The sequence below is a fragment of the Mesoplodon mirus genome, assembly GCF_964341445.2.
Source record: "Mesoplodon mirus genome assembly, chromosome: 5".
NCBI classification, from domain to species: Eukaryota; Metazoa; Chordata; class Mammalia; order Artiodactyla; family Ziphiidae; genus Mesoplodon; species Mesoplodon mirus.
Window position 1 is genome coordinate 3,227,827 of NC_138980.1, and position 26,163 is coordinate 3,253,989.

At 38.7% G+C, this 26,163-nt stretch overlaps 1 protein-coding gene across 2 annotated transcripts in view; it reads right to left on the reverse strand.

Annotated features, from left to right (window-relative positions):
• Positions 1 to 26,163, reverse strand: part of RNF145 (ring finger protein 145) — a 63,161-nt gene that overhangs the window by 22,489 nt on the left and 14,509 nt on the right. For both annotated transcript variants that reach the window (XM_082623549.1, XM_082623550.1), the window contains exons 3-4: positions 25,627 to 25,735; positions 6,159 to 6,250 (exon numbers count right to left, since the gene is read on the reverse strand). In XM_082623549.1, coding sequence (XP_082479675.1) covers positions 6,159 to 6,250; positions 25,627 to 25,735 — 201 coding nt within the window. The remainder of the gene's footprint in view (positions 1 to 6,158; positions 6,251 to 25,626; positions 25,736 to 26,163) is intronic.

Sequence of the window (26,163 nt, forward strand, 5' to 3'; positions counted from 1 at the left end):
CAGGGTGCCCATTTTCCCACCTATCTTGTCAACAGTGAAAATAATTTAAGAAAGGGAAGGGCAAGGAATATTTTCTAAGTTTTTGTTAAATTTGTATTCTGTCGTTTACCAGTAGCACTGAACATTACCAATAAGTAATGGGTTGGCCAAAAAGTTCGTCCGAGTTTTTCTGTAAGGTATTACGGAAAAACCTGAGCGAACTTTTTGGCCAATCAATATGTAAAAGCATTTGCAATTATTTGGCAAAACGTTTGCTCACATTCTTTGTCTATTCTTTTACTAGGATATGTAGCCTTCTGTTGTTTGATCAAGGTATTAGCCTCCTTTATCATATGATTCCATTTTCCCAATCTGTCATTTGAGTATTTTAATAACTTTTTTCTCTCACAGTATAGAAGTTTTTATTATAAAGAGTCAAACCTATCAATCTTTTCCTTAATGGTTTCTACTTCTGGTGCCATGGTTAATTATACGGCTCCCCCTACTCAAGATTATACATGTAATCACCTATATTTTCTTTAATTTAAAAATTAATATATATGGAAATTATTTTAGAATAAGGTGAAAAGTAAAGATCTATGTTTGTTTTTCCAGATGTGTAGTCAGTTGTCTCAAAGCTAGCTATTGGAATCATCCAATTCTTTTCTCATTAATTTGAAATGCCACTTTGGTATACTGCAGAATCTTCTGTGTATTTTGTGTCTGTGTCGGAACTTGCTATTTTTTTTTCAGTACTCTACTCTGGTGACAGTGCCCACTATTCCTTTTCACGGACTGGACAAGTCTCCTCTTATTGCTCCTCTCAGAATTTCTTAGAAATTCTTGAACAGGTCATCTTTCAAATTAATTTAAGAATCAGTCAAATTCTCTTCCTTCTTGCCAATGAAAAGCAAAACAATATGTTTAGATTCTAATTTGTGTTCTATCCATATTATTGTTAGAAGAATTCAAAAACGGCAACTATTTTTATACAAAGCTGGAAATTTATTAATCTACTACACTGTATGTAACATATGTGGTATTTTTTCCCACAAAGTACTAATTTTAGCCTTTAAAGAACTGATATTCAAATCACATGAAAAACATTCATAAAGGCATTAAGAAAGAGAAAAACACCTAATAATAAAGAAAATTGAGGCAGATCCCCCCCACCCCTTGCTCTCACCCTCTGTTCCCTTGCAGTGTACTCAACAGATCTCGCTTTCTACCCTCACTTCTGGCTCGGTAAATTCTTTTACCACCCACATTGCCAGCCCCATCACCGCACTCCACAGCATTTTGGTGGCCCATACAGGGAATGCCTCTCTCTCCTCTCTCTGCCTTTCCTCATCAGTCTTCCGATAGTAGTGATCGGCCTAATGACTTGGGGCAATTGAAGGTCCCCCGGCCAGGGTTATTGCTCAGCGGGACCCAAGGCCTCCAGACGGGCTCCGACTCACTGTCACCCCAAGGGCTACGTTCTGGAAAGTCTTTTCTCCTCTTCAACACTGCCGATGGTCTAAGGTCCCTGGAGAAAAGGGATTGCACATCCTGACTCTTTGGCGGACCTAAAGCCCAGTCCGGTATCGACTGACTGTCCCTGCCCGATGGGGTTGCAGTGTCCTTTGGGCCTAGCTTTGGGACTCCTCACTTCTAACATCTGGTGCATTCAGCAGCGGCAGCTCGTCTGGGGCAAATCCAGGCACGCTGTGAGATCCTATTTTCTCTTTCCATCCTGATCCACCAACGTCACCAAGTGCTTCAAACAAGTTGCTACAAAACCGACTGCATTCCATCAAGCTACAAATGGTGACAAGACAAGGATTCCAACCTCTAGAATCAATACAGTTGACTACCCTCAAACAGGCCTCCCAAAATTTCTATTCACACAGAATCCCACAGCCCCACAGCCGACAGGCAAACCCAACTGGGACCCAATGTTGCCCCTTCTCAGCAGGAAGTAGCCCAAGATGATGTTGTTGCCCAGATGTCAATGATTTGACTCTGATGATCTGACAGGGGGGAAATGTAGAGCTTAACAAAAGAACAGCCATCTTAGGCTGGGGTGGTCCTTTTGAGATAAGACAAATGCACTCTCCCCCCAATGGAAATTATCAGCAGTCACAAGCAGTTGGCATTCCAGGCAGATAGAGCTATGACACACCCAGCCCTAACCACTAAACGGGTGGAACATTAACCCAAGGGTGACCAGAGGGGACCATAAAAGAAGCCCAGTTTCTCTCCCCCAGCGCAGACCCCCTCTTGGTCTCCCCTGCTGCTCCCCTGCAGTATACTCAATAAATCTCACTTTGTACCCTCAGAAAAAAAAAAGAAAGAAAGAAACAGAAAAAGAAAACTGAGAAGAGAGGCCACCTAGTAAGATAAGTCAACAAAATCTTAGGGGCTAGAAAACAACTATCAGGCCACTACTCTTTCCCCACCTTGAGAAGAAGACTGAATTTTGCTCTCCGGAAAGGCTGAAATAGGCTCCTGGGCACCGTGCACAGCTCAGGGTGGAGGTGAGGTTCAGTGCCCAAATGAAAAACGGAGACTAAAATAAAAGCCTGCACCCAGAAAGATGAGATCGCTCTAGATCTCCAAACACTGCTGCCATGTTTATTGCCACCCAGCTCTTGTCACTGACACTAGCCTCCCCTACAGGAGATAGAAAGATTCTTCTTTGGGGAAACTGACCCAAGTCCAAGTGAAAAGACCTACAAATACGCACACTTCGGGGTCCCCCCAAAAACAGCCAGTCCCACTTGACACCAAATGTGAAACATACCCATTGGTAAGCCTTAAAGAAATTCCAATCGACAAATTAATAACTCACTTTAATACAAATGATCACACAAGGATATTTAAGTAAAACTTACAGTTTATCAGCCTCATATGGGGTCTAGGCATCAGTATTTATAATTTTTTATGTAATATAACCAGGTGATTCTAATCCAGGCTTAAGAAATACTGCTGTCCCAGGTAAGGCAAAGACCAAAACAAATGGAGAGAACGCAAGGAACAAAAGAAAGCTTCAAAGTAAATAATATAGCTAAGAAATTTAAAAGACTGTCACAATAAAAAGAAAACAAACTCCAGGATATTAAAATATATAACAAGAAAAGGGTTGTAAGATAAAGTTGGGAAATCTCAGAAACTAAAACAAAAGACAAAGAGAGAGAAAATGGAACAGTAAGAAAATTAGGGGCTCAATGTGGGAGGAACCTTATCCAATTAAGAGAATTTCCAGAAAGGGACTAAAGAGAAAACAGCAGGGAAAAGTTATGGTGAGTTGAAAGGAGAGAGGCCTCTGGGGAATGATACCTGAGAGTAGAGAGGAGTGGTACAGGAGAAAGCCGATTTTCATCATAAAACTGTGGTATTTCTTGACTTTTCAAAGTAAGTATATTTCTTTGATTAAAAAAATAGCTAAAACTCTGAAAGAAAATACTCAGAGGAAATGCTTTAATATTAGGAATGCTTAGGAATTTTCATTCTGGTGTGTCTTACTTTCACTGTACTCATAGCTATGATATTTAAATTTCCTTGTTCAAGTTCTCAGAGCTTTCTGAGAATCTGCTGCCTGTGTTAATAGTCGTCAGTTTGGCTCAAATAAAATTCTCTTTTTTCTTCTTAAAAAAAAAAAATTTTCCTTGTTCAGCATGATGTAAACTTCCTTTAAGCTCTGAAAATTCCCATAAGTCTTGGACAGCACATTCGGTGTTCAGCTCTGGGGTTACAGGCTTCATTTATCTTCTTTCACAGAAGAGTATGACTCATATGCTGTGATTCTCTTTAAGAGAAGACTACTCCTCTTATTTAGGTGAAAGAAGAAAGGAGGCATACTGTTAGTGGAAATCTTTCCTATAGCTCCAGAAGAAAAGGAAGTTGTTTAACTTGACATGCCTATTCCAACTGACAATTCTGAATAAATCAAAATCACAATGTACTCTTTGGATTTCAGGATTCCACTGTAAGAACTATCTCCAAGAAGTCTGTAATCCTAAGAAATGATGGCATACTCAAATTACTTAATTTTTCATTAAAAGTTCATTAGTGAAATGGAAGAAAAGGAGTAGAAAGTTACTTTAAAATCAAAGTCTAAAGAAAATTGCTACTTAATAGTTTATGGATTTTGTTTTATTTCCAATTAATTGAATCTTAGTTGAGTAAACACACTATCATAACCACTGATAGGAAAAATTTAAGGAAATATACAGATTTATACTAAATTGCATCCATTATAGAATAAAAGAGAACACTTTATGAGTTTTCTAAACTAGCAAATATTTTCATACTTGGATGTTACGACTACTGAATATACCAATTCATGGGATATAGCCATAAAGCAACATTATTTTTGTGTCCTACTGTCTTAAAAGCCACTCTGTGAACTGAGTGTTCTCCTGCTCCTAAGGCAAGTCCCATACCTTTTCTAATCTAGCAAAGGTTACACAATCTAATCTAATCTAATCTAATCTCAATCTAATAACCAATAAAACTTTGAAACGGATTTAAAGTTGAGGGTTTTCCTTTATTCCAGCTGAGGCCTCCTATGGCATCACAGAAAACCTACAATTGTGAGAGGGAGTAGAGAGGTTAAGGCAAGCTTCTTCCTCTTTCTCTGCCGGCGCATGGCACAGTCTCACTCTTTTCCTGACTTACTCACGACTGAAGCAGGCAGGGAAGGAGAGGGAGGGAAGTAGAAAATTCTTACTGAACTATGTTCTTACAATGGTATGGTATTGGTGCTCCCTGCAGTTGGCGTATTTAAAATTGATCTCCTTTCTCCTGGGCACTTCTAAGGATTCTTCTGATTGTTCCCATCACTGTGGATCTCTCATCTGCAGTACCCTTGATGCTTGTTATGTACCCTCCTCTGGCTGTTTTTGGTTCTTTCCTCAGCTCCTTGGAATCTAGAAGTTCAATCCCTGTTGGAGTCTTCTCATCCTTTATAAGGGCCCTCTTGGGAGGACCTAAGAAAATTCCATTGACTCTTGGGGCCCTCATCTAGTCCATAGTAAACTAACATCCTTTGCCTACATAGATTAGATGATACAGGAGAACCTCGCAAGACATTTTCACTCCACAGTCAGAAACTCAACAGCCAGCCAGACAGCCCAGTGCTGGCCTTTATATCAGACTAGAATTATAATACAAGCCATATATATAATGTTTAATATTCTGGTAGCATCATTTTATAAAGGTAAAAAAAAAGTAAAATTAATAAATAATATATTTTATTTAACCTAATATCTCCCAAATATTATCACATAGACATTCAATCTATATTAAAAAATTAACAAGACAGTCTACATCATTTTTGTACTACGTTTGAGAAATTGGGTGTGTTTTATACTACAGTATATTTTAATTTGGACTAGTCACATTTCAAGGGCTCACAAGCCACATGTGGCTTGTTTTGGATGGTGTAGCTTTAGATATTGCAGGCCTAGGTTGGACACCAGTCTGTAGTATCCCCCCTAAGCCACAAAAAAATATGTGTCTCCAAATGGTCTACCACTAAATTCTCTAAATGAGAAGGGCCCAGCAGGTATTTTTAGAGAAAACAGCTCCCTAAAAAATCCTCCTCCAAATTCCAACATTCAACCTCTTAACACCCTCTATATGGGTGAATTTAAGAATTACATACTGGTTTTCTTTCACTTTCTTTTTTGCAACTTTGGCATGGTAGGGTCTAGTATTTCACTTTGGACTGTACTATATTGTTTTGGGGTCCTAGCCAACACTTCTATTTTAAGCATTCTGCTATCTGAATATTTCAATCATGTCTCAAGTTCTTGATGTTTCTGGCACTTTATTTTTGACTATAGGATAATGGCTTTCAACAACAGTAAACAATATTAAGACATTACATATTTCATTTTAATCTTACAAAGTAATTATTAGCTTTATTTTAAAATTAAACTTCCCAAATATTTACATCACCCTTAAAAAAACACAAGCAACTACAGGCTATATGTGATCATAAACATGTAAAATAAGAAACACCTATGTATGAGAGAAAAAGACTAACATTTAACAATGGCTATGTTTTGAAAGTCATCATGAATAACTTTGAGTTTTCCAATTTTTTGCATTAAGTATGAACCAATTTTAGAAGGTAGTAATTAAGATTGGTTGGTTCCTACGTACACTTTTAATTCTTTTATAATACTTACCTATTAAGGCTGTGGTAAACCGATTCATGGAGAGAGGTTCTAAATACATTGGTCCTTCATAGGCGGACTCCAGTTCACTCCTAACGTAGTCCCTAAATAAGTAAAATGATAAGAATGTATTAGATACATTCCAAGCACATATGGGAGACAGAAGCTGCTACAGCACAGCATTCTTATAAAAAGCATATTACGTTAATAACACCTCTCTCCACATCTATACTAAGGAAAGCTTTAGGTACAAAAAATTATAGAGGGATGGCCTTCATCTCCTTTGTCCATGCACTGGAAACAGAATTTACTGAAACTGAATTTTACTATGCAGAGAAGCAGCCAAAGCTCCACTTTGTGGGATTTTCTTTCTTCCCACAACCTTATTAAATAATTTATGCCCAGGAAAAAGCCAGTTGAGATGCTATCTCTCAAGCCTACTACTTAACTGATAACACCTAATACTATTACATTGAATTTCCCCCTCTTTTGACTGGCTTCCATCATCATCCCTCCCATCTTCTTTTCCCCAAAGTTTTGTCCCAAGTTATACTTAATTAGTTACAGGTAAAATCATAAACTAGCTAGCAAACTACCTTGTAGCAGGACAATCCTTAAAAACTGTCACTTTCAAGTCTACAGGGAATCTATAATTAGAATTATAATATTTAGTAGGCTACAAACTTATTTTGAGATAAATTTTAAATCAAATCAAATATTCCTTTTAAACCTTAATTCATTTAACATTGATCACTGAGAAATAACAAGATTTAAGTGGTGGCCAAAGAGCCTTTACACTCTGAGAAAACAGAACTTTTAGGGCAGAGGCGGGAAGCACAAAAAGGGAGAATTTAATTTATTATCAATAAGTTCAGTGGTAATAGTAGAACATGGCTGTCTTAAGTTCTTCTGACATCAAAGTAGGAAAGTTTGTGTTAAAAAAATTCTCCTTTTCTTCACTGTACTTTATTCACTGTACTTCAATAGTTTTAATGTTTCAAGTATTTCTGAAAAACTCAGATGGCTGTATTTACTTTTTCCATGAAATTACTTCCTATTAGGCAATCAAGCTGAATTCCTTTAGCATAACATAGCCAAACAAGAAATGACCCTTACATAATCAGCAAGGAGAGTATTGCCAAAAATCAACATTAAAACCTAAAATATAAATTTAAAGCAGTTTTGGGAACAATTATAAAAACCAATGAATGACTAAGCTTCTTGGGTGATTTTGCAATTCTCCTCTATAACTCTAGGAGGATTATTTTTAACAAATAACATATTAATAGTCTCTTTCTAGTAAAGAGAAAGCCAAATTCTCAAGGGGAATGATTCTAATGCAGTGGCTGTCAACCAGGGGTGATTTTGCCCCTGACGGGATAGTCTGCAATGTATGGAGACATTTTTAGTTGTCACAGCTTGGAAGGGTGGAGGGGTGCTACTGGCACCTAAGCCAAGATGTTGCTAAAACATTCTACAGTGCACAGAACAGCCCCCACAACAAAGAATTACCCACTCCAGAAGGTCAGTGGTTGAAATCCTGTTTTAATGTAGAGAGACACAAACGCTACACGTGCAAATTATATATAAACATCTGATTACTAGAGTAGTATAGGTAACCGTCAATGTAATTATTATATTTTATATAGCTTTAAGATAGAAAGCTAAAGAATTAAGAGAATTATGAAGTTTAAAATAAAATAGACACATAACTACCATTTACGTTTACGAAGTCTTTGAAAATGCTATTAAAGAAATAAATTTATATTTAAAAGAGATGTAGCTCTGAGTCCCAGTACTACCTAGGCCTTTAAAGCCAAATAATTTCTTTTTGGCCATAGCACATCCCTCTCAAATAGATCCAGTTTAAAAAGAGGCCACGTGGGACTTCCCTGGCGGTCCAGTGGTTAAGACTTCGCCTCCCAATGCAGGGGGTGTGGGTCTGATCCTGGGTCAGAGAGCTAAGATCCCACATTCCTAGCGGCTGAAGGACCAAAACATAAAACAGAAGCAATATTGTAACAAATCCAATAAAGACTTTAAAAAATTAAATTAAAAAATAAAAAGAGGCCAGGGAAAACCCATAAAGACAAAAGGCAGGTTGGTGTTAGCCAGGGGATGGGGGGAGGGGGAATGGAAACAACTATTTAAGGGAAGCAGGTTTCATTCTGGGGTGATGAAAATGGAATTAGATAATGGTGACGGTTACACAACATTATGAACGTACTATATGAACTTCGCTTTAAAAGGTTAATTTTGTTACGTGAATTTCACCTCAGTAAAAAAGGGGGGCCTACAAGAGCACTGTCTCCAAGGGGAAAAGCCAAAAGATGGACCAAAAGGACCTCAGTCCCAGGAGCTCTCTCACAGAGAGGGGCGAGGGGAGGAGATGACAGAGTTGGGTTCCCTGTCTTATTTTCTCTCACATGTTTGCTTTTGTCATCATATTACTGATGTTTCATAATAAACTCAGGAAACTCAACACTATCAAGAATTTCTGGGCTTCCCTGGTGGCGCAGTGGTTGAGGGTCCGCCTGTCGATGCAGGGGACACGGGTTCGTGCCCCGGGCCAGGAGGATCCCACATGCCGCGGAGCAGCTGGGCCCGTGGGCCATGGCCGCTGAGCCTGCGCGTCCGGAGCCTGTGCTCCGCAACGGGAGAGGCCACAACAGTGAGAGGCCCACCTACCGCAAAAAAAAAAAAAAAAAAAAAATTTCCTATTGCTGAGACATTTGCTAATTGTTTTGTATTATTTCCTAGCCTACTTTAGTTTACCCTCTCTTTAAAAGCCTCTTTATTTTTCTTTAGTCCCTTAACTTAAATTCTAATTTCACATAACAAAACTTCTAAGGAAAATTAATATTTTCTATACTTTTTTATTCTAACTCAGAAAGAATCTGCTGTATACCTATGTTGCTAGCACACTGCTAGGCCCTGAAAATACTGCAGTAGACAAGAAAGACATAGTTGGTGTTAGGATGAAGCTTACAAACCAGGAGAGGAGACATACATTAAACAAATACTTATGCTAACAATTATTAAATTACAATTGTGACAAATGCTGTAAGAAAAAAATATAGAATGTTGTAATGGTTTTTTAAATTTTTATTTTTATGTTCACAACTCTATTTATTTAAAAATTATCTTCTATTATCTTCACTTCTAGATTCATATTTTTCCATTTAGCTAGTTTTTTCTGCCTTTTTATTTTAAATATCACTTATTTTACCTCTCATTCTATTTCATAGGGTTATTTTAAAGGGTTTAATGCAACTATTTCCTTTTCTTTTATCCTACCCTATGTTTCTTTGGTTGTTTTGTTGTTGCTGTTTTTAAAGTTTCCTCTTAACTTTCTAATTCTTTTTATGATTTTCTTTTTAGTTCTTTTTCTCTTTCCATGTTTCATTACTCTGTGATTTGTTGAGATTATAGGACACTAAGGGACGACTACATTCCAGAATAATCACCAACCTTTAGGCCACAATGACAACACCCTGAGTTTAAGCAGTTTCTTCCCACTAGCTCTCCCACTTTGCCCTCTTCTAAGACCCTATGAATAGCTCTCTCAATGCTGCAACCTCTCCCAGGACTGCCCCACCTGTCATTGCATCAATCACCCTACCAAAGAAAGTAACATCTTTCCTAAGCACCTCAGACCCTCTCCCCTCTGCTCAACTCCTATCTCTCAAGACAGTCTTCAGAATTTCTCTGTTTGGCTGACTCACCAATAGGCCCCACCTCAGTAAAGACAGCCAGACCCAGAAAGCCTGCAGTCCCTTTGGGTCGGCCGAGCTTGGCTTGCCAGAGCCAGGGCAGTGGCTTTGGCGGAGGCTAAACTACTAGTCTTGCCAAGCAGCCACTACTTCCCTATCTCTTCTGAGAGAAGAATCTGAGCACTGCCTCCCAAACTATACAGAGAAACTGGTGAAAAAAAACAAACAAACTGGCAACATTAACAAAGATCTCTATATCTAAGTTATGTACAACTTCAGGGAATCTCATGCTGGCAATGAAAACTCTTGGTTACTCAGTCTCAACAGAGTGGGTCACTTACAACAGTAAAAAACAAGACAGTAAGCCTAAGTAAGAAGGATCCAGAGAAAGAATTATCCAAAATTCCATGAGTCATTTTAGGCCAAAATTTACTCTGAGGCAAGAGCCATGAGATTCCATTTTTAACAGAATTTTATACCTATTTTAAGACTGAGTCAGATGAGATGTTCAAAAGCAGTATTAGAATTGTTAACTTTAGATTTAACGAGTAGAATGCATTCGCTTCGTCAGAAGCAAGACCTCCTGCACTCTGCTTGTGACTGAATAACCTCTTCCCCTCCTTGAACCTCTTCTTTCACTTGTGCGATCTGTGCAAATGCTAACAATTAATGCTGAGCACCAGTGAGCTGAACACTTGGAAAATCCACTTCTCTACACCCCTTGTGGTAGACTACTTTCCTGTGGTTGCAACTTTTTGGGGGCATAAGGAATGTGTAACATGTATAAAAAGAGCCCCAAGGATAGCTTACAAAAGGAAAAACCCTTGCTATAAAGAGAAGTATACAAGTTATAAAAAAATAAATAACAACAAAACCTAGGAGCTTATCAATTCATCAGCTGATTAAAGACCTTTATTTCTAAGTCTCTCAAGCAACCTGGCTGCGTCACTGAACAACCTAGGAACAATCTGTACATTCTGGCCACTTAAAACTTTCAAACAGGGCTTCCCTGGTGGCGCAGTGGTTGGGAGTCCGCCTGCCGATGCAGGGGACGCGGGTTCGTGCCCCGGTCCGAGAAGATCCCACATGCCGCAGTGTCTGGGCCCGTGAGCCATGGCTGCTGAGCCTGCGCGTCCGGAGCCTGTGCTCCGCGACGGGAGAGGCCACAACAGTGAGAGGCCCGCATACCACCAAAAAAAAAAAAAAAAAACTTTCAAACAATATTAATTCCAAAGAAACCTAATCTATTTGTACACAGAACAAAGTGGTGAGCCCTCCAAGTTATCTTTCGCAATATGTGCGAACAAAAGGCACTGCTCAATTTAAGAGATCCCAGATAATGAGATGTTCTTTTTTTTTTTTTGGCCACACAGCGCGGCATGCAGGAGCTTAGTTCCCCAACCAGGAAGTGCAGAGTCCTAATAACCACTGGGCCACTAAGGAATTCCGTGTTCAAACACCGGGATTTGAGTACCTACCACACCCTAAGCGCTGTACTAGCAATTGAACAGTTCATTTACCCAGTTTCATCATTTAAATCTTCTCTGCCACACGGCCACCCTATTTTCTCTCTTCAGCTTCTTTCTGACCACCTACTAAATATTTAGTGCCTTGATCTGATAACGTTCAAAAGAAGAAAACATATCTGACACTGAAGTGGACCAATTTTATTCCTGTCAAAATTAGGAGTTGAGTATATAATGATAAAATTCATTTTACAACTCCTTTATCTAACAGCAGTTCTCAACTGAAAAAATCTTGTTCCCCGGGTGACAACGTTTGGCAATTAGTGGTACTTTCTGGTTTCACAGCTGTGGGGAAGGGGTATTCTGCAATCTGTTAGCGGAGACAGGGTGTTGTTAACATCCTGTAATGCACACAACTGCTCCATAGCAAAGAATGACACAGCCCCAAATGCTAACAGTTCCAAAAGAGACAACCCCTCATCTATAGCTTTGAATTACAAAGGCTTTCATAAAGTAGAGACCTAGTTATCTGTATTGACACATAAGTAACTCTTGGGAAAGTTTTACATTTGAAATCATAGTTACACACCCAAGACAAGGGTGAAAAAGAGTACACTTTTATCATTTGAAACCCATGGGCTCTTAAGTCATAAATGTACAAAATTGATACATTGGTTCATAAACCTAACAATAATACAAGGCATTTAAGAATAATGAAGTTTAAAATTTTAGAGAAAAACACTTAACTGTGGATGTAAACCATGAAAACACTCTCACAGTAATGGTCACGTCACTTTGTACAATTTCTTTTTTCCCTGTAGTTCTGGATAGTCTCAATTTTAAAGTAGGATTGACGCTGGAAAATACACTCCTTAGATCACTCAAAATGAAAAGCATAGTTTAGAATTTTAAGTGTTAAAGAACCTGACATTTATCAAATTCTAATGAGTTCAATTAGAATATTAATATTAAATGTTCATACTAACTGAGCTGTGCCCATGGATTTTCTAAAGTTTAATTCGTGTGAACTGCAAGTTATACCCATTTTATAAACATATTCTAAACAAGTTTTTATTCACTTAAGGAGAATCAGCTTCATTCTATGAGTAAAGGCATACCTTGGAGATACTGGGGGTTTAGTTCCAGACCACCACAATAAAGTGAATACCACAACAGAGCAAATCACATGAATTTTTTGGTTTCCCAGAGCATATAAGAGTTACGTTTACACTATACTGTAGTCTACTAAGTGTCCAGTAGCACGACGTCTAAAAAAAAGTACAGACCTTAATTTAAAAATACTTTGTTTATAAATAAAAGCTAACCATCAGCTGAGCCTTCAGCGAGTCATAATCTTTTTGCTGGTGGAGGGTCTTGCCTCAAGGTTGATGGCTGCTAACTGATCAGGGTGGTGGCTGCTGAAAGCTGGGGTGGCTGTGGCGATTTCTTAAAATAAGACAACAATGGATGGAGGACCTTCAAGATGGCGGAGGAGTAAGACATGGAGATCACCTTCCGCCCCAAAAATACATCAAAACTACATCTACATGTGCAACAGCTCCTACAGAACCCCTACTGAACGCTGGCAGAAGACCTCAGACTTCCCAAAAGGCAAGAAACTCCCCACGTACCTGGGCAGGGCAAAAGAAAAAAGAATAAACAGAGACAAAAGGATAGGGCCGGGACCTGCACCAGTGGGAGGGAGCCGTGAAGGAGGAAAAGTTTCCACACACTAGAAGCCCCTTCGTGAGCGAAAACCGGGGTAAGGGTGGCGGGGAAGCTTTGGAGCCACGGAGGAGGACACAGCAAGAGGGGTGCAGACGGCAAAGCGGAAAGATTCCCACACAGAGGATCAATGCTGAGCAGCACTCACCAGCCCGAGAGGCTTGTCTGCTCACCTGCCAGGGCGGGCGGGGGCTGGGAGCAGAGGCTCGGGCTTCGGAGGTCAGATCCCAGGGAGAGGACTGAACACACCCTGAAGGGGGCTAGTGCACCACAGTTAGCTGGGAGGGAGTCCGGGAAAAAGTCTGGAACTGCCTAAGAGGCAAGAGACCACTGTTTCAGGGTGCGCGAGGAGAGTGGATTCACAGCACCGCCTAAATGAGCTCCAGAGAACAGCATGAGCCACGACTATTAGTGCGGACACCAGAGACAGGCATGAAACGTTAAGGCTGCTTCTGCAGCCACCAAAAAGCCTGTGTGCAAGCACAGGTCACTATCCACACCTCCCCTCCTGGGAGCCTGTGCAGCCCGCCACTGCCAGGATCCCGTGATCCAGGGACAACTTCCCCGGGAGAACACATGGCGTGCCTCAGGCTGGTGCAACATCACCCCAGCTTGCCCCACATTCCAATTATAACTACCGGACCCCTCCCTCCTCCCAACCTGAGTGAGTCAGAGCCCCCTAATCAGCGGCTCCTTTAACCCCGTCCTGTCTGAGCAAAGAACAGACGCCCTCCAGCGACCTACACACACAGGCAGGGCCAAATTCAAAGCTGAACCCCAGGAGCTGTGCAAACAAAGAAGAGAAAGGGAAATCTCTCCCAGCAGCCTCAGGATCAGTGGATTAAATCTCCACAATCAACCTGAGGTACGCTGCATCTGTGGAATACCTGAATAGACAATTGAGGCCATGCACTTTGGGAGCAACTGTAGACTTGGGGTTTGCTGTATGCGACAGACTAGTTTCTGATTTTTATGTTTATCTTAGCATAGTTTTTAGTGCTTGTTGTCACTGGTGGATTTCTTTATTGGTTTGGTTGCTCTCTTTTTTTAAAATTACTTTTTAAATTTTAATAATATTTACTTATTTTTTATTTTAATAACTTTATTTATTTTATTTATTTTTTCTCCCTTTTCTTCTGAGCCGTGTGGCTGACAGGATCTTGGTGCTCCAACCGTAACTCAAGCCTGAGCCTCTGAGGTGGGAGAGCCGAGCTCAGGACATTGGTCCACCAGGGACCTCCTGACCCCACATAATATCAATTGGTGAGAGCTCTCCCAGAGATCTCTGTCTCAACGCTAAGACCCAGCTCCACTCAATGACCAGCGAAGTCCAGTGCTGGACACCACAAGCCAAACAACTAGCAAGACAGGAACACAACCCAAACCATTAGCAAAGAGGCTGCCTAAAATCATAATAAGTTCACAGACACCCCAAAACACACCAGTGGATGTGGTCCTGCCCACCAGAAAGACAACATCCAGCCTCATCCACCAGAACACAGGCACTAGTCCCATCCATCAGGAAGCCTACACAACCCACTGAACCAACCTTAGCCACTGGGGGCAGACACCAAAAACAACGGAAACTACGAACCTGCAGCCTGTGAAAAGGAGACCCCAAACACAGTAACTTAAGCAAAATGAGAAGACAGAGAAATACGCACCAGATGAAGGAGCAAGGTAAAAACCCACCAGACCAAACAAATGAAGAGGAAATAGGCAGTCTACCTGAAAAAGAATTCAGGTAATGATAGTAAAGATGATCCAAAATCTTGGAAATAGAATGGAGAAAATACAAGAAATGTTTAACAAGGACCTAGAAGAACTAAAGAGCAAACAAACAATGATGAACCACAAAATAAATGAAATTAAAAATCCTCTAGAAGGAATCAATAGCAGAATAACTGAGGCAGAAGAATGGATAAGTGACCAGGAAGATAAAATAGTGGAAATACCTACTGCAGAGCAGAGTAAAAAAAAGAATGAAAAGAATTGAGGACAGTCTCAGAGACCTCTAGGAAAACATTAAATGCATCAACATTCAAATTATAGGGGTCCCAGCAGAAGAAAAAAAAAAGAAAGGGACTGAGAGATTTGAAGAGATTTGAAGAGATTATAGTTGAAAACTTCCTTAATACAGGAAAGGAAACAGTCAAACTTAAGTCCAAGAAGCGCAGAGAGTCCCATACAGGATAAATCCAAGGAGAAACATGCCAAGACACATATTAATCAAACTATCAAAAATTAAATACAAAGAAAAAATATTAAAAGCAGCAAGGGAAAAGCAACAAATACCATACAAGGGAATCCCCGTAAGGTTAAGAGCTGATCTTTCAGCACAAACTCTGCAAGCCAGAAAGGAGTGGCAGGACATATTTCAAGTGATGAAAGGGAAAAACCTACAACCAAGATTGCTCTCCCCAGCAAAGATCTGATACAGATTCAACAGAGAAATTAAAACCTTTACAGACAAGCAAAAGCTAAGAGACTTTAGCACCACCAAACCAGTTTTATAATAAATGCTAATGGAACTTCTCTAGGCAGGAAACAGAAAAGAAAAAGACCTACAATAACAAACCCAAAACAATTAAGAAAGTGCTAATAGGAACATATGTATCGATCATTACCTTAAATGTAAAGGGATTAAATTCTCCAACCAAAAGACACAGACTGGCTGAATGGATACAAAAACAAGATCCATACATATGCTCTCTCTCTACAAGAGACCCATTTCAGACGTAGGGACACATATAGACTGAAAAAATGGAAATCAAAAGAAAGCTTGAGTAGTAATTCTCATATCAGACAAAATAGCCTTTAAAATAAAGACGATTACAAGAGAAAAAGAAGGACACTACATAATGATCAAGGGATCAATCCAAGAAGAAGATGTAACAATTGTAAATATTTATGCACCCAACATAGGAGCACCTGCATACGTATGGCAAATGCTAACAGCCATAAAAAGGGAAATTGACAGTAACACAATCATAGTAGGGGACTTTAGCACCCCACTTTCACCAATGGACAGATCATCCAAAATCAAAATAAATAAGGAAACACAAGTGTTAAATGACACATTAAACATGATGGACTAAATTGATATTTATAGGACATTCCATCCAAAAACAACAGAATACACTTCTTCTCAAGTGGTCATGGAACATTCTCCAGGATAGATCACATCTTGGGTCACAAATCAAGCCTTGGTACATGTAAGAAAACTGAAATCATATCAGGTATCTTTTCTGACCACAGAGCTGTGAAACTAGATATCAATTACAGGAAAAAATCTGTAAAAAATACAAACACATGGAGGCTAAACAATACACTACTAAATAACCAAGAGATGACTGAGGAAATCAAAAAATACCTAGAAACAAATGAAACTGAAAACACGATGACCCAACACCTATGGGATGCAGCAAAAGCAGCACTAAGAGGGAAGTTTATAGCAATACAATCTTACCTCAAGAAACAAGAAAAATCTCAAATAAACAACCTAACATTACAGCTAAAGCAATTAGAGAAAGAAGAACAAAAAAAACCCAAAGTTAGCAGAAGGAAAGAAATCATAAAGACCAGAGCAGAAATAAATGAAAAAGAGATGAAGGAAACAATAGCAAAGATCAATAAAACTAAAGTCTGGTTCTTTGAGAAGATAAACAAAATTGATAAACCAGACTCATCAAGAAAAAAATGCAAAGACTCAAATCAACAGAATTAGAAATGAAAAAGAAGTAACAACTGACACTGCAGAAATACAAAGGATCATAAGAGATTACTACAAGCAACTATATGCCAATAAAATGGACAACCTGGAAGAAATGGACAAATTCTTAGAAAAGCACAACCTTCCGAGGCTGAACCAGGAAGAAATAGGAAATATAAACAGAACAATCACAAGCACTGAAACTGAGACTGTGATTAAAAATCTTCCAACAAACAAAAGCCCAAGACCAGATGGCTTCACATTCAAATTCTATCAAACATTTAGAGAAGAGCTAACACCTATCCTTCTCAAACTCTTCCAACATATAGCAGAGGGAGGAACACTCCCAAACTCATTCTACAAGGCCACCATCACCCTAATACCAAAACCAGATAAACACGTCACAAAAAAAGAAAACTACAGGCCAGTATCACTGATGAACATCGATGCCAAAATCCTCAACAAAATACTAGCAAACAGAATACAACAGCACATTAAAAGGATCATACACCATGATCAGGTGGGGTTTACCCCAGGAATGCAAGGATTCTTCAATATACACAAATCAATCAATGTGATACACCGTATTAACAAAGTGAAGGAGAAAAACTATATGATCATCCCAATAGATGCAGAAAAAGCTTTCGAAAAAATTCAACACCCATTTACAACAAAAACTCTCCAGAAAGTAGGCATAGAGGGAACTTACCGCAACGTAATAAAGCCCATATATGACAAGCCCACAGCCAACATCGTTCTCAAGGGTGAAAAACTGAAACCGTTTCCACTAAGATCAGGAACAAGACAAGGTTGCCCACTCTCACCACTATTATTCAACATAATTTTCGAAGTTTTAGCCACAGCAATCGGAGAAGAAAAAAAAAATAAAAGGAATCCAAATCAGAAAAGAAGAAGTAAAACTGTCACTCTTTGCAGATGACATGATACTATGCATAAAGAATCCTAAAGATGAAACCAGAAAACTGTTAGAGCTAATCAATAAATTTGGTAAAGTAGCAGGATACAAAATTAATGCACAGAAATCTCTTGCATTCCTATACACTAATGATGGAAAATCTGAAAGAGAAATTAAGGAAACACTCCCATTTACCACTGCAACAAAAAGAATAAAATACCTACGAATAAACCTACCTAAGGAGACAAAAGACCTGTATGCAGAAAATTATAAGACACTGATGAAAGAAATTAAAGATGATACAAACAGGTGGAGAGATATACCATGTTCTTGGATTGGAAGAATCAACATTGTGAAAATGACTATACCACCCAAAGCAATCTACAGATTTCAATGCAATCCCTATCAAACTACCAATGGCATTTTTCACAGAACTAGAACAAAAAATCTTAAAATTTGTATGGAAACACAAAAGACCCCGAACAGCCAAAGCAATCTTGAGAAAGAAAAACAGAGCTGTAGGAATCTGGCTCCCTGACTTCAGACTATACTACAAAGCTACAGCAATCAAGACAGTACGGTACTGGCACAAAAACAGAAATATAGATCAACAGGATAGAAAGCCCAGAGATAAACCCACACACATATGGTCACCTTATCTTTGATAAAGAAGGCAAGAATATACAATGGAGAAAAGACAGTCTCTTCAATAAGTGGTACTGGGAAAACTGGACACCTATATGTAAAAGAATGAAATTAGAAGACTCCCTAACACCATACACAAAAATAAATTCAAAATGGATGAAAGACCTAAATGTAACACCAGACACTATAAAACTCTTAGAGGAAAACATAGGCAGAACATTCTATGACATCAATCACAGCAAGATCCTTTTGACCCACCTCCTAGAGAAATGGAAATAAAAACAAAAATAAACAAATGGGACCTAATGAAACTTTAAAGCTTTTGCACAGCAAAGGAAATCATAAACAAGATGAAAAGACAACCCTCAGAATCAGAGAAAATATTTGCAAACAAAGCAACTGACAAAGGGTTAATCTCCAAAATATACAAGCCGCTCATGCAGCTCAATGTCGACAAAACAAACAACCCCATCCAAAAATGGGCAGAAGACCTAAATAGACATTTCTCCAAAGATATACAGATTGCCATCAAACACATGAAAGGATGCTCAACATCACTAATTATTAGAGAAATGCAAATCAAAACTACAATGAGGTATCACCTCATACCGGTAAGAATTGGCATCATCAAAAAGTCTACAAACAATAAATGCTGGAGAGGGTGTGGAGAAAAGGGAACCCTCTTGCACTGTTGGTGGGAATGTGAATCGATACAGCCACTATGGAGAACAGTATGGAGGTTCCTTAAAAAACTAAAAACAGAACTACCATATGACCCAGCAATCCCACTACTGGGCATATACCCTGAGAAAACCATAATTCAAAAGGACACATGTACCACAATGTTCACTGCAGCTCTATTTACAATAGCCAGGTCATGTAAGCAACCTAAGTGTCCACTGACAGATGAATGGATAAAGATGTGGCACATATATACAATGGAATATTACTCAGCCATAAAAAGAAACGAAATTGAGTTATTTGTAGTGAGGTGGATGGACCTAGAATCTGTCATACAGAATGAAGTCAGAAAGAGAAAAACAAATACCGTATGCTAACACGTATATATGGAATTTCAGAAAGTGCTACCGATCAATCTAATGGCAGGGCAGGAATAAAGACGCAGATGTAGAGAACAGCCTTGAGGGCACTGGGTGGGGGAAGGGGAAGCTGGGATGAAGTGAGAGTGTGGCATGGACATATATACACTACCAAACGTAAAATAGATAGCTGGTGGGAAGCAGCCGCATAGCACAGGGAGATCAGCTCGGTGCTCTGTGACCACCTGGAGGGGTGGGATTGGGAGGGTGAGAGGGAGAGCAAGAGGGAGGGGATATGGGGATACACGTATACGTACAGCTGACTCACTTTGTTATGCAGCAGAAACTAACACACCATTGTAAAGCAATTATACTCCAATAAAGATGTTAAAAAACAAAAAGACAAGAATGAAGTGTTCCACACTGAGTCTTCCTTTCATGAAGGATCTCTCTGTAGCCTGCAATGCTGTTTGATAGCATTTTACCGGCAGTAGAGCTTCTTTCAAAATTAAAATCAGTTCTCTCAAACCCTGTTGCTGCTTTATCAGTTAAGTTTATGTAATATATGATATCCTGAATCCTTTGTTGTCATTTCAGTACTCTTCGCAGCGTCTTCACCAGGAGTAGATTCTGTCTCAAGAACCCACTTCCTTTGCTCATTCATAGGAAGCAACTTATGGCTACAGTGTTTGTTGTTAGATTCCAGCACTTCAGTCACATCTTTAGGCTCAACTTCTAATTCTAGTTCTCTTGCTGTTTCTACCACAGCTGTAGTGACTCCCTCCACTGGAGACTTAAACCCCTCAGTGTCATCCATGAGGCTGGAATCATCCTCTCCCTTGAAGCTTTGAAGTCACTGACCTCTCTAGTTATCAAAGTTCTAGACTGCATCTTCTTCCTTATAAATATAACATCGCTTTGTCTACACTGAAAATCTGTTCTTAAGTGTAGCCACCTTAATAAACGATCTTAGCTAGATCTTCTGGATAACTTTTTGCAGCTTCTACATCAGTACTTGCTGCTTAACCTTGTACTTTTATGTGATGAAGATGGTTTCTTTTCTTAAACCTCATGAACCAACCTCTGCTAGCCTCAAACTTTCCTTGGGCAGCTTCCTCACCTCTCTCAGCCTTCATGGAATTGAAGAGAATTAGGGGCTTGCTCTGGGTTAGGCTTTGGTGTAAGGGAATGTTGTGGCTGGTTTGATCTTCTCTCCAGACCACTGAAACTTTCTCCATATCAGCAATAAAGCTGTTTAGCTTTCTTATCATTCATGTGTTCACTGAAGTAGCACTTTAATTTCCCTCAAGAACCCTTCCTTTATATTCACAACTGGGCTAAGCGTTTGGCACAAGAGGCCTAGCTTTCAGCCTATCTCAGCTTTCGACATGCCTTCCTCATTAAGTTTAATAATTTCTAGCTTTTGATTTAAAGTGAGACACGACGCTTCCTTTTACTTGAACACTTAAGAGACCACTGTAGGGTTATTAATTGGCCTAATTTCAATGTTATTGTGTCTCAGGGAATAGGGAGGACCAAGAAGAGGGAGAGAGATGGGAAATGGCCAGTCAGTGGAGCAGTCAGAACACAGAGCATTTTATTAAGTTTGCCATCTTATATGGGTGCAGTTTGTGGTGACCTAAAATGATTACAATAGTAACATCAAAGGTCACTGATCAGAGATCACCGTAACAAATATAATAATGAAAAAGTCTGAAACACTGCAAGAATTACCAAAATGTGACAGAATCATGAAGTGAGCAAATGCTGTTAGAAAAATGGCACTGATGGACTTGCTTGATGCAGGGTTGCCACAAACCTTCAATTTGTAAAAAAAAAAGCTGCAGTATCTGCAAATCAAAGCGAACCCCAATAAAACAAGGTATGCCTGTACATGAATTAAAGCAAAGAGAGACCCAGCTTTTCAGGAGTTTATGAAATTTTCAATATAAGGAATTAATACTTGCAAATGTCTTTTTTTTACAGCCAATTTGTGACGTATCAAATTAATTATTTAAATTATCCAAGTATTGATTTTCCTTCTCAGGACCATACTACACTCTACCTTGATATAACTAGACTGGAGTGAATGCTGGAAAATATTTGCAAATCATTTAACTGAGAAGGCACTTGTATCTAGAATATATAAAGAATTCCTACAACCCAATTTTTTAAAAAAGACAAATAACCCAATTAAATAATGGGCAAAGGATCTGAATAAACATTTCTCCAAGGAAAACTTACAAATGGTTAATGAACACATGAAAACATGCTCAACATCATTAGCCATCAGAGAAATGCAAATCAAAAGCTCAATGAAATATCACTCCACACTTACTATGATGGCTATACTGAAAAAGACAGATATCAACAAGTATTAGCAAGGATGTGGTGAAACTGCAACACTCATACGCTACTGGTGGAAATGTAATAGTGCAGCCACTTTAGAAAATAGTCTGGTAGTTCCCCAAAAGTTTAAACACAGATCCTATATGATCCAGCAATTCCACTCCAAGGTATATGCACCCCCCACACACAAAATGGACACCTACACAAAACCCACAAATGTTCATAGTGTTATTCGTATCAGCCAAATAGCAGAAACAACTCAAATGTCCATCAATGGATGAATGGATAAACAAAATGTGTTATATTCATACAACAAAATATGATCTGGACAGAAAAATGAAGTACTGATACATGCTACAACATGGATGAACCTTGAAAACATGCTAAGTGAAAGAAGCTAGGCACAAAGGATCACATACTATACAATTCAATGTATATGAAATGTCCAGAATAAGCCAATCCATAAAGACAGAAAAAAGACTGACATGCATAGGGCTAGGGGAAAGGGATTGGTAGGAAATTGGAAGTGACTGCCGATGGATACAGGGTTCCTTTCTGGAGTGATAAAAATGTTCTAAAATTGATTGGGGTGATGATTTACACAGTTCTGTGAACACATTCAAAACCACTGAGCTGTACACTTTAAACAGGTATGTGAATTATATCTTAATAAAGCTGTTATTTTTTTTAAAAGATACTTGTTTAGGAAGCTGCCACATGAAATATGAACCTTTATGCTTTTTAAACTAAAAAATTCAGCCTTAATGGTCTATAAATGAGACACCTTCAAGACAAAATTTATTAAACGTGAATTTTATTAATAATTCAAGGATTAACACATCTTTGCTAATCTTTTTGAGATAGTACCATGTAGTATAAATTAGACTAAAAAGAGAAATACTAAAATATGCCATAACTTGAAATTTGTTAGTTTAACATCAAAACTAACTCCATAAGATAGGCATTGTCTTACTTTACAGTTTCGAAGAATCAACTTGCCCGGGTAACATATTTACTAAGTAGGGAAACTACTTCATATCCTACTGATTCTAAAACTAATTTTCTTTCCACTAACCATGCTATTTCCCTAACAGGACTGAACTAGGAATCCGAAAACCTGGATTCAAGTTAAAGTCTGGGATCATGCCTTCCTAAATGTTGGCCAATTTCAGTTTTTTCATCTGTAAATCTCAAAGGATTATAAGAAGGATCAAAATGAAATAAAAAACAAGAAATGTTTTTGCACACTGTAAAATTTTATTACAATTCTTTTTACTGTTTAAAATAAATATAAATTTTCTGATAATGAAAACAAACTTTAAATATTGGAAAAAACATTCCTATAAACTAAAAGTAAAACGCTGAAATTGGCAAAGAAAAATGGTTAGAAAAAGGCTTTCTTTGTCTCTGACACTGTTACGGTCCCCTTTAACCCTACATAACAGAATTTTGATCTCTCTAGAAAAGCCTGGATGATAATACTGCAGATAAAAATAGAGCTACAAGGTTTTAGCCATCACTACATCACTAAACTTCATGGAAACAAAAAAAACCGTAAGGGGAAAGTGCTGGTTCACTGTTCTTTCACCATGAATTATAATAACATAAAAATAACAATTTTAATAGCTCTACCTTCAACTTTCAGATTTCTTTGATTAATCATCAAAATCCTATCAACTCTAAAAAGCTAGCATTATATAGCTATACCACAGAATACCCTGCCATGAAAAAAAATCATTTTTTAAAGACTAACAACACAGGAAAATGCTCACAAAACATCGCTGCATAATGAAAGCAAGACATAAGAAAGTTAAAATTCACTGAGCACTTACGATGTGTCAGAAATTGTGCTAAGAGTTTTACATGCTTAATCTTAGTGAATCTTTAGAATAGCCCCTTAAAATATTATCAGCATTTTACAGGTGAAGAAACTGAGATGTACCTTTCTGATAAGTGACACTAAGGTTATAGAGCAGTAAATGAGAAACATGGATTTGAACCTATCCAATCCCCATCCATTCTTCCAAAAGTATGTCATCCTTAGGTGCCCAAACACTCATTTTACACACTAAACCGAATAAATTAAGATAGGTTAGTGTCTCCCGCTTCAGCTGGGGTTCAGAAGTGTCTGGGTAAGGCCACAGGAACAGACTGCGTCAGGGTTTGGGGCTGGTGGTCCTGGAATGGGAAGGATATCCTGTTGTCTGAGTCAGTGCTGGCCCTTGGACTCCTAGCCTGGGCTCTATGGAGAAAGATGCTGTAGGAAAAGGCTCAAGTTGTTCCTGTGAAGGAGGCTAAGACACAGGGACATACTTGTGTGCCACGACATTAGAAAAGCCTGGAGTAAAGCAGCTTGATTTCAAGCACTGTGCCAGCTACAAACGTGCAGCACTGCCCTTACAGCCCCACAGTTTGCAATCCTGGCATCCAAGAGCACACCCTGGGCAAGGAGAGCAGCAGAAGTTAAGGAGTAAGACGCCACCGTCCAGGTACCACTTTGAGCAGAGCAAATCCACCAGACAGGAACAGAGGAGAGGGATGTGAGAAGACTGAGTTTCTGGGAAATACTTGGGGGACCTCAGGAAACAACCAGATGAAATAAGGGAGACGGAGGTCCTGCTTCAGCAAGAGGGACCACGAGTCAGTGACTGTCAGTAATCGTCCCTCTCTTGTACCCAATGAAGTGGTGAAAAGTGAAAGGTAGTAAAAAAACTGGAAGGAAATAACAGAATCTCAACAGGTCTATCTCAGGGGGGTATAATTTCAGGTGATTGCTACTGCCTTTAAATTTTAAATTTTCTCTATTTCCCAAAAACGGCCTACAGTGAACAGTATAATTTTATAATCAGGGGGAAAAAGGTTTTTTAAAAGTCAACCATTCAGTTCTAGTAATACAAAAATGCTATTTCTAAGATTAAATTTCAAACCTACACCAAAATCTGTGTTTCAAACCTCTAGAAAATTATATCTTGTTATATATGCTAAGTAACTGCCACTCTTCTTAGAATTGGGAGTACATTTTGTTAGTTATACATTTCAATCAAAACAAAAGAAATATTGTACCCACAAAACTTATTCTACCCCATTACATTTACTGTTAACAATATTAACAATTTTAATATTGTTTCAAAGTAAGAAGCTCATATTCATTGGCAGACCAGAGTCTTAAAATTTAGGACCAGCAGACCAAGACAAACAGACAATACTTCTATTTTTTTATTTTATTTTATTTTTTTCGTTATGCGGGCCTCTCACTGTTGTGGCCTCTCCCATTGCGGAGCACAGGCTCCGGACGCGCAGGCTCAGTGGCCATGGCTCACGGGCCCAGCCGCTCTGCAGCATGTGGGATCTTCCCGGACCGGGGCACAAACCCGTGTCCCCTGCATCGGCAGGCGGACTCTCAACCACTGCGCCACCAGGGAAGCCCGACAAACAGACAATACTTCTAAAGAGGCAGAAGTTCTGAGCTATACAATTAACCTCATGAAATAATTTATATCAATCATCCACTATATACATGGTTGCACCTTACGCTGATAACTCATGCATCATAAACCAACTTCCTAAAATGATGAAAGTAATGAAGTCCGTAATTGTTAAATAGTTCCTATAGCCTGTCTTTGGATATTCTTTTCTCAGGTAATAAAGAAAAGCTCATGGGTATCTTTGTAAACATACCCTTAAGGTCCATTTCATAGTAAGATTGTTTGTAAAAGCAGAAAAAAATTTTGAGACATAACCCCAGCTATTAATCCTGTAGGATAATATTCATTTAGAAAACAAGTATCAAAAAAAAAATGTTTTGGATACCTACCAAAGCCTCAGTTTCTTAACAGTGTTCATGAAAAGTATTTTACTGGTAAAGGAAAACTTTAAATTCAGTCATACATTTCAAAAATGGCTCACATTCTTACCTGGAGATTTGATGTCCAGCATAGAGGAGCAGGGCAGTCAAAACATATAGGTAAAGCTGAACCAGATGCTGCCTGGGCAAGGTTAGTAGCACAACACTTAAGATATAACCTGTAGTAGAAGTTAAGAGAGATATAAATAAAATTCGATTCTAATTTAGTCTTCCAGTTAACTACAATAATAAAAAGAGCTTGAAGTAAATTACTTCCCAATTAGGTTTCAACAACTTTGAGGTTTTTTACTTCACTACCAAAGCAAGTTTAGGACAGCAAAATCAGTATGGATTTTTCTATTAAAAATATAAAGCATTTTTCACTTCCTTTGTAGATTTTTCTACTTTATAATCACATATATCACCCAAAGGTACAAGAGGATTACTCCATCATCTACCTTTCCTTGTCTCCTTATTTCTTCTATGCCATTTCTCTCATTCTCTAGTCCGAGAAGAACTGAGTGTCTTACTGTCCCTCTCTATGACTGCACCTTCTGTGTGACTCAGATTTTATTTTTCCAACTCCGAAGGACCCTCTACCTCCTAT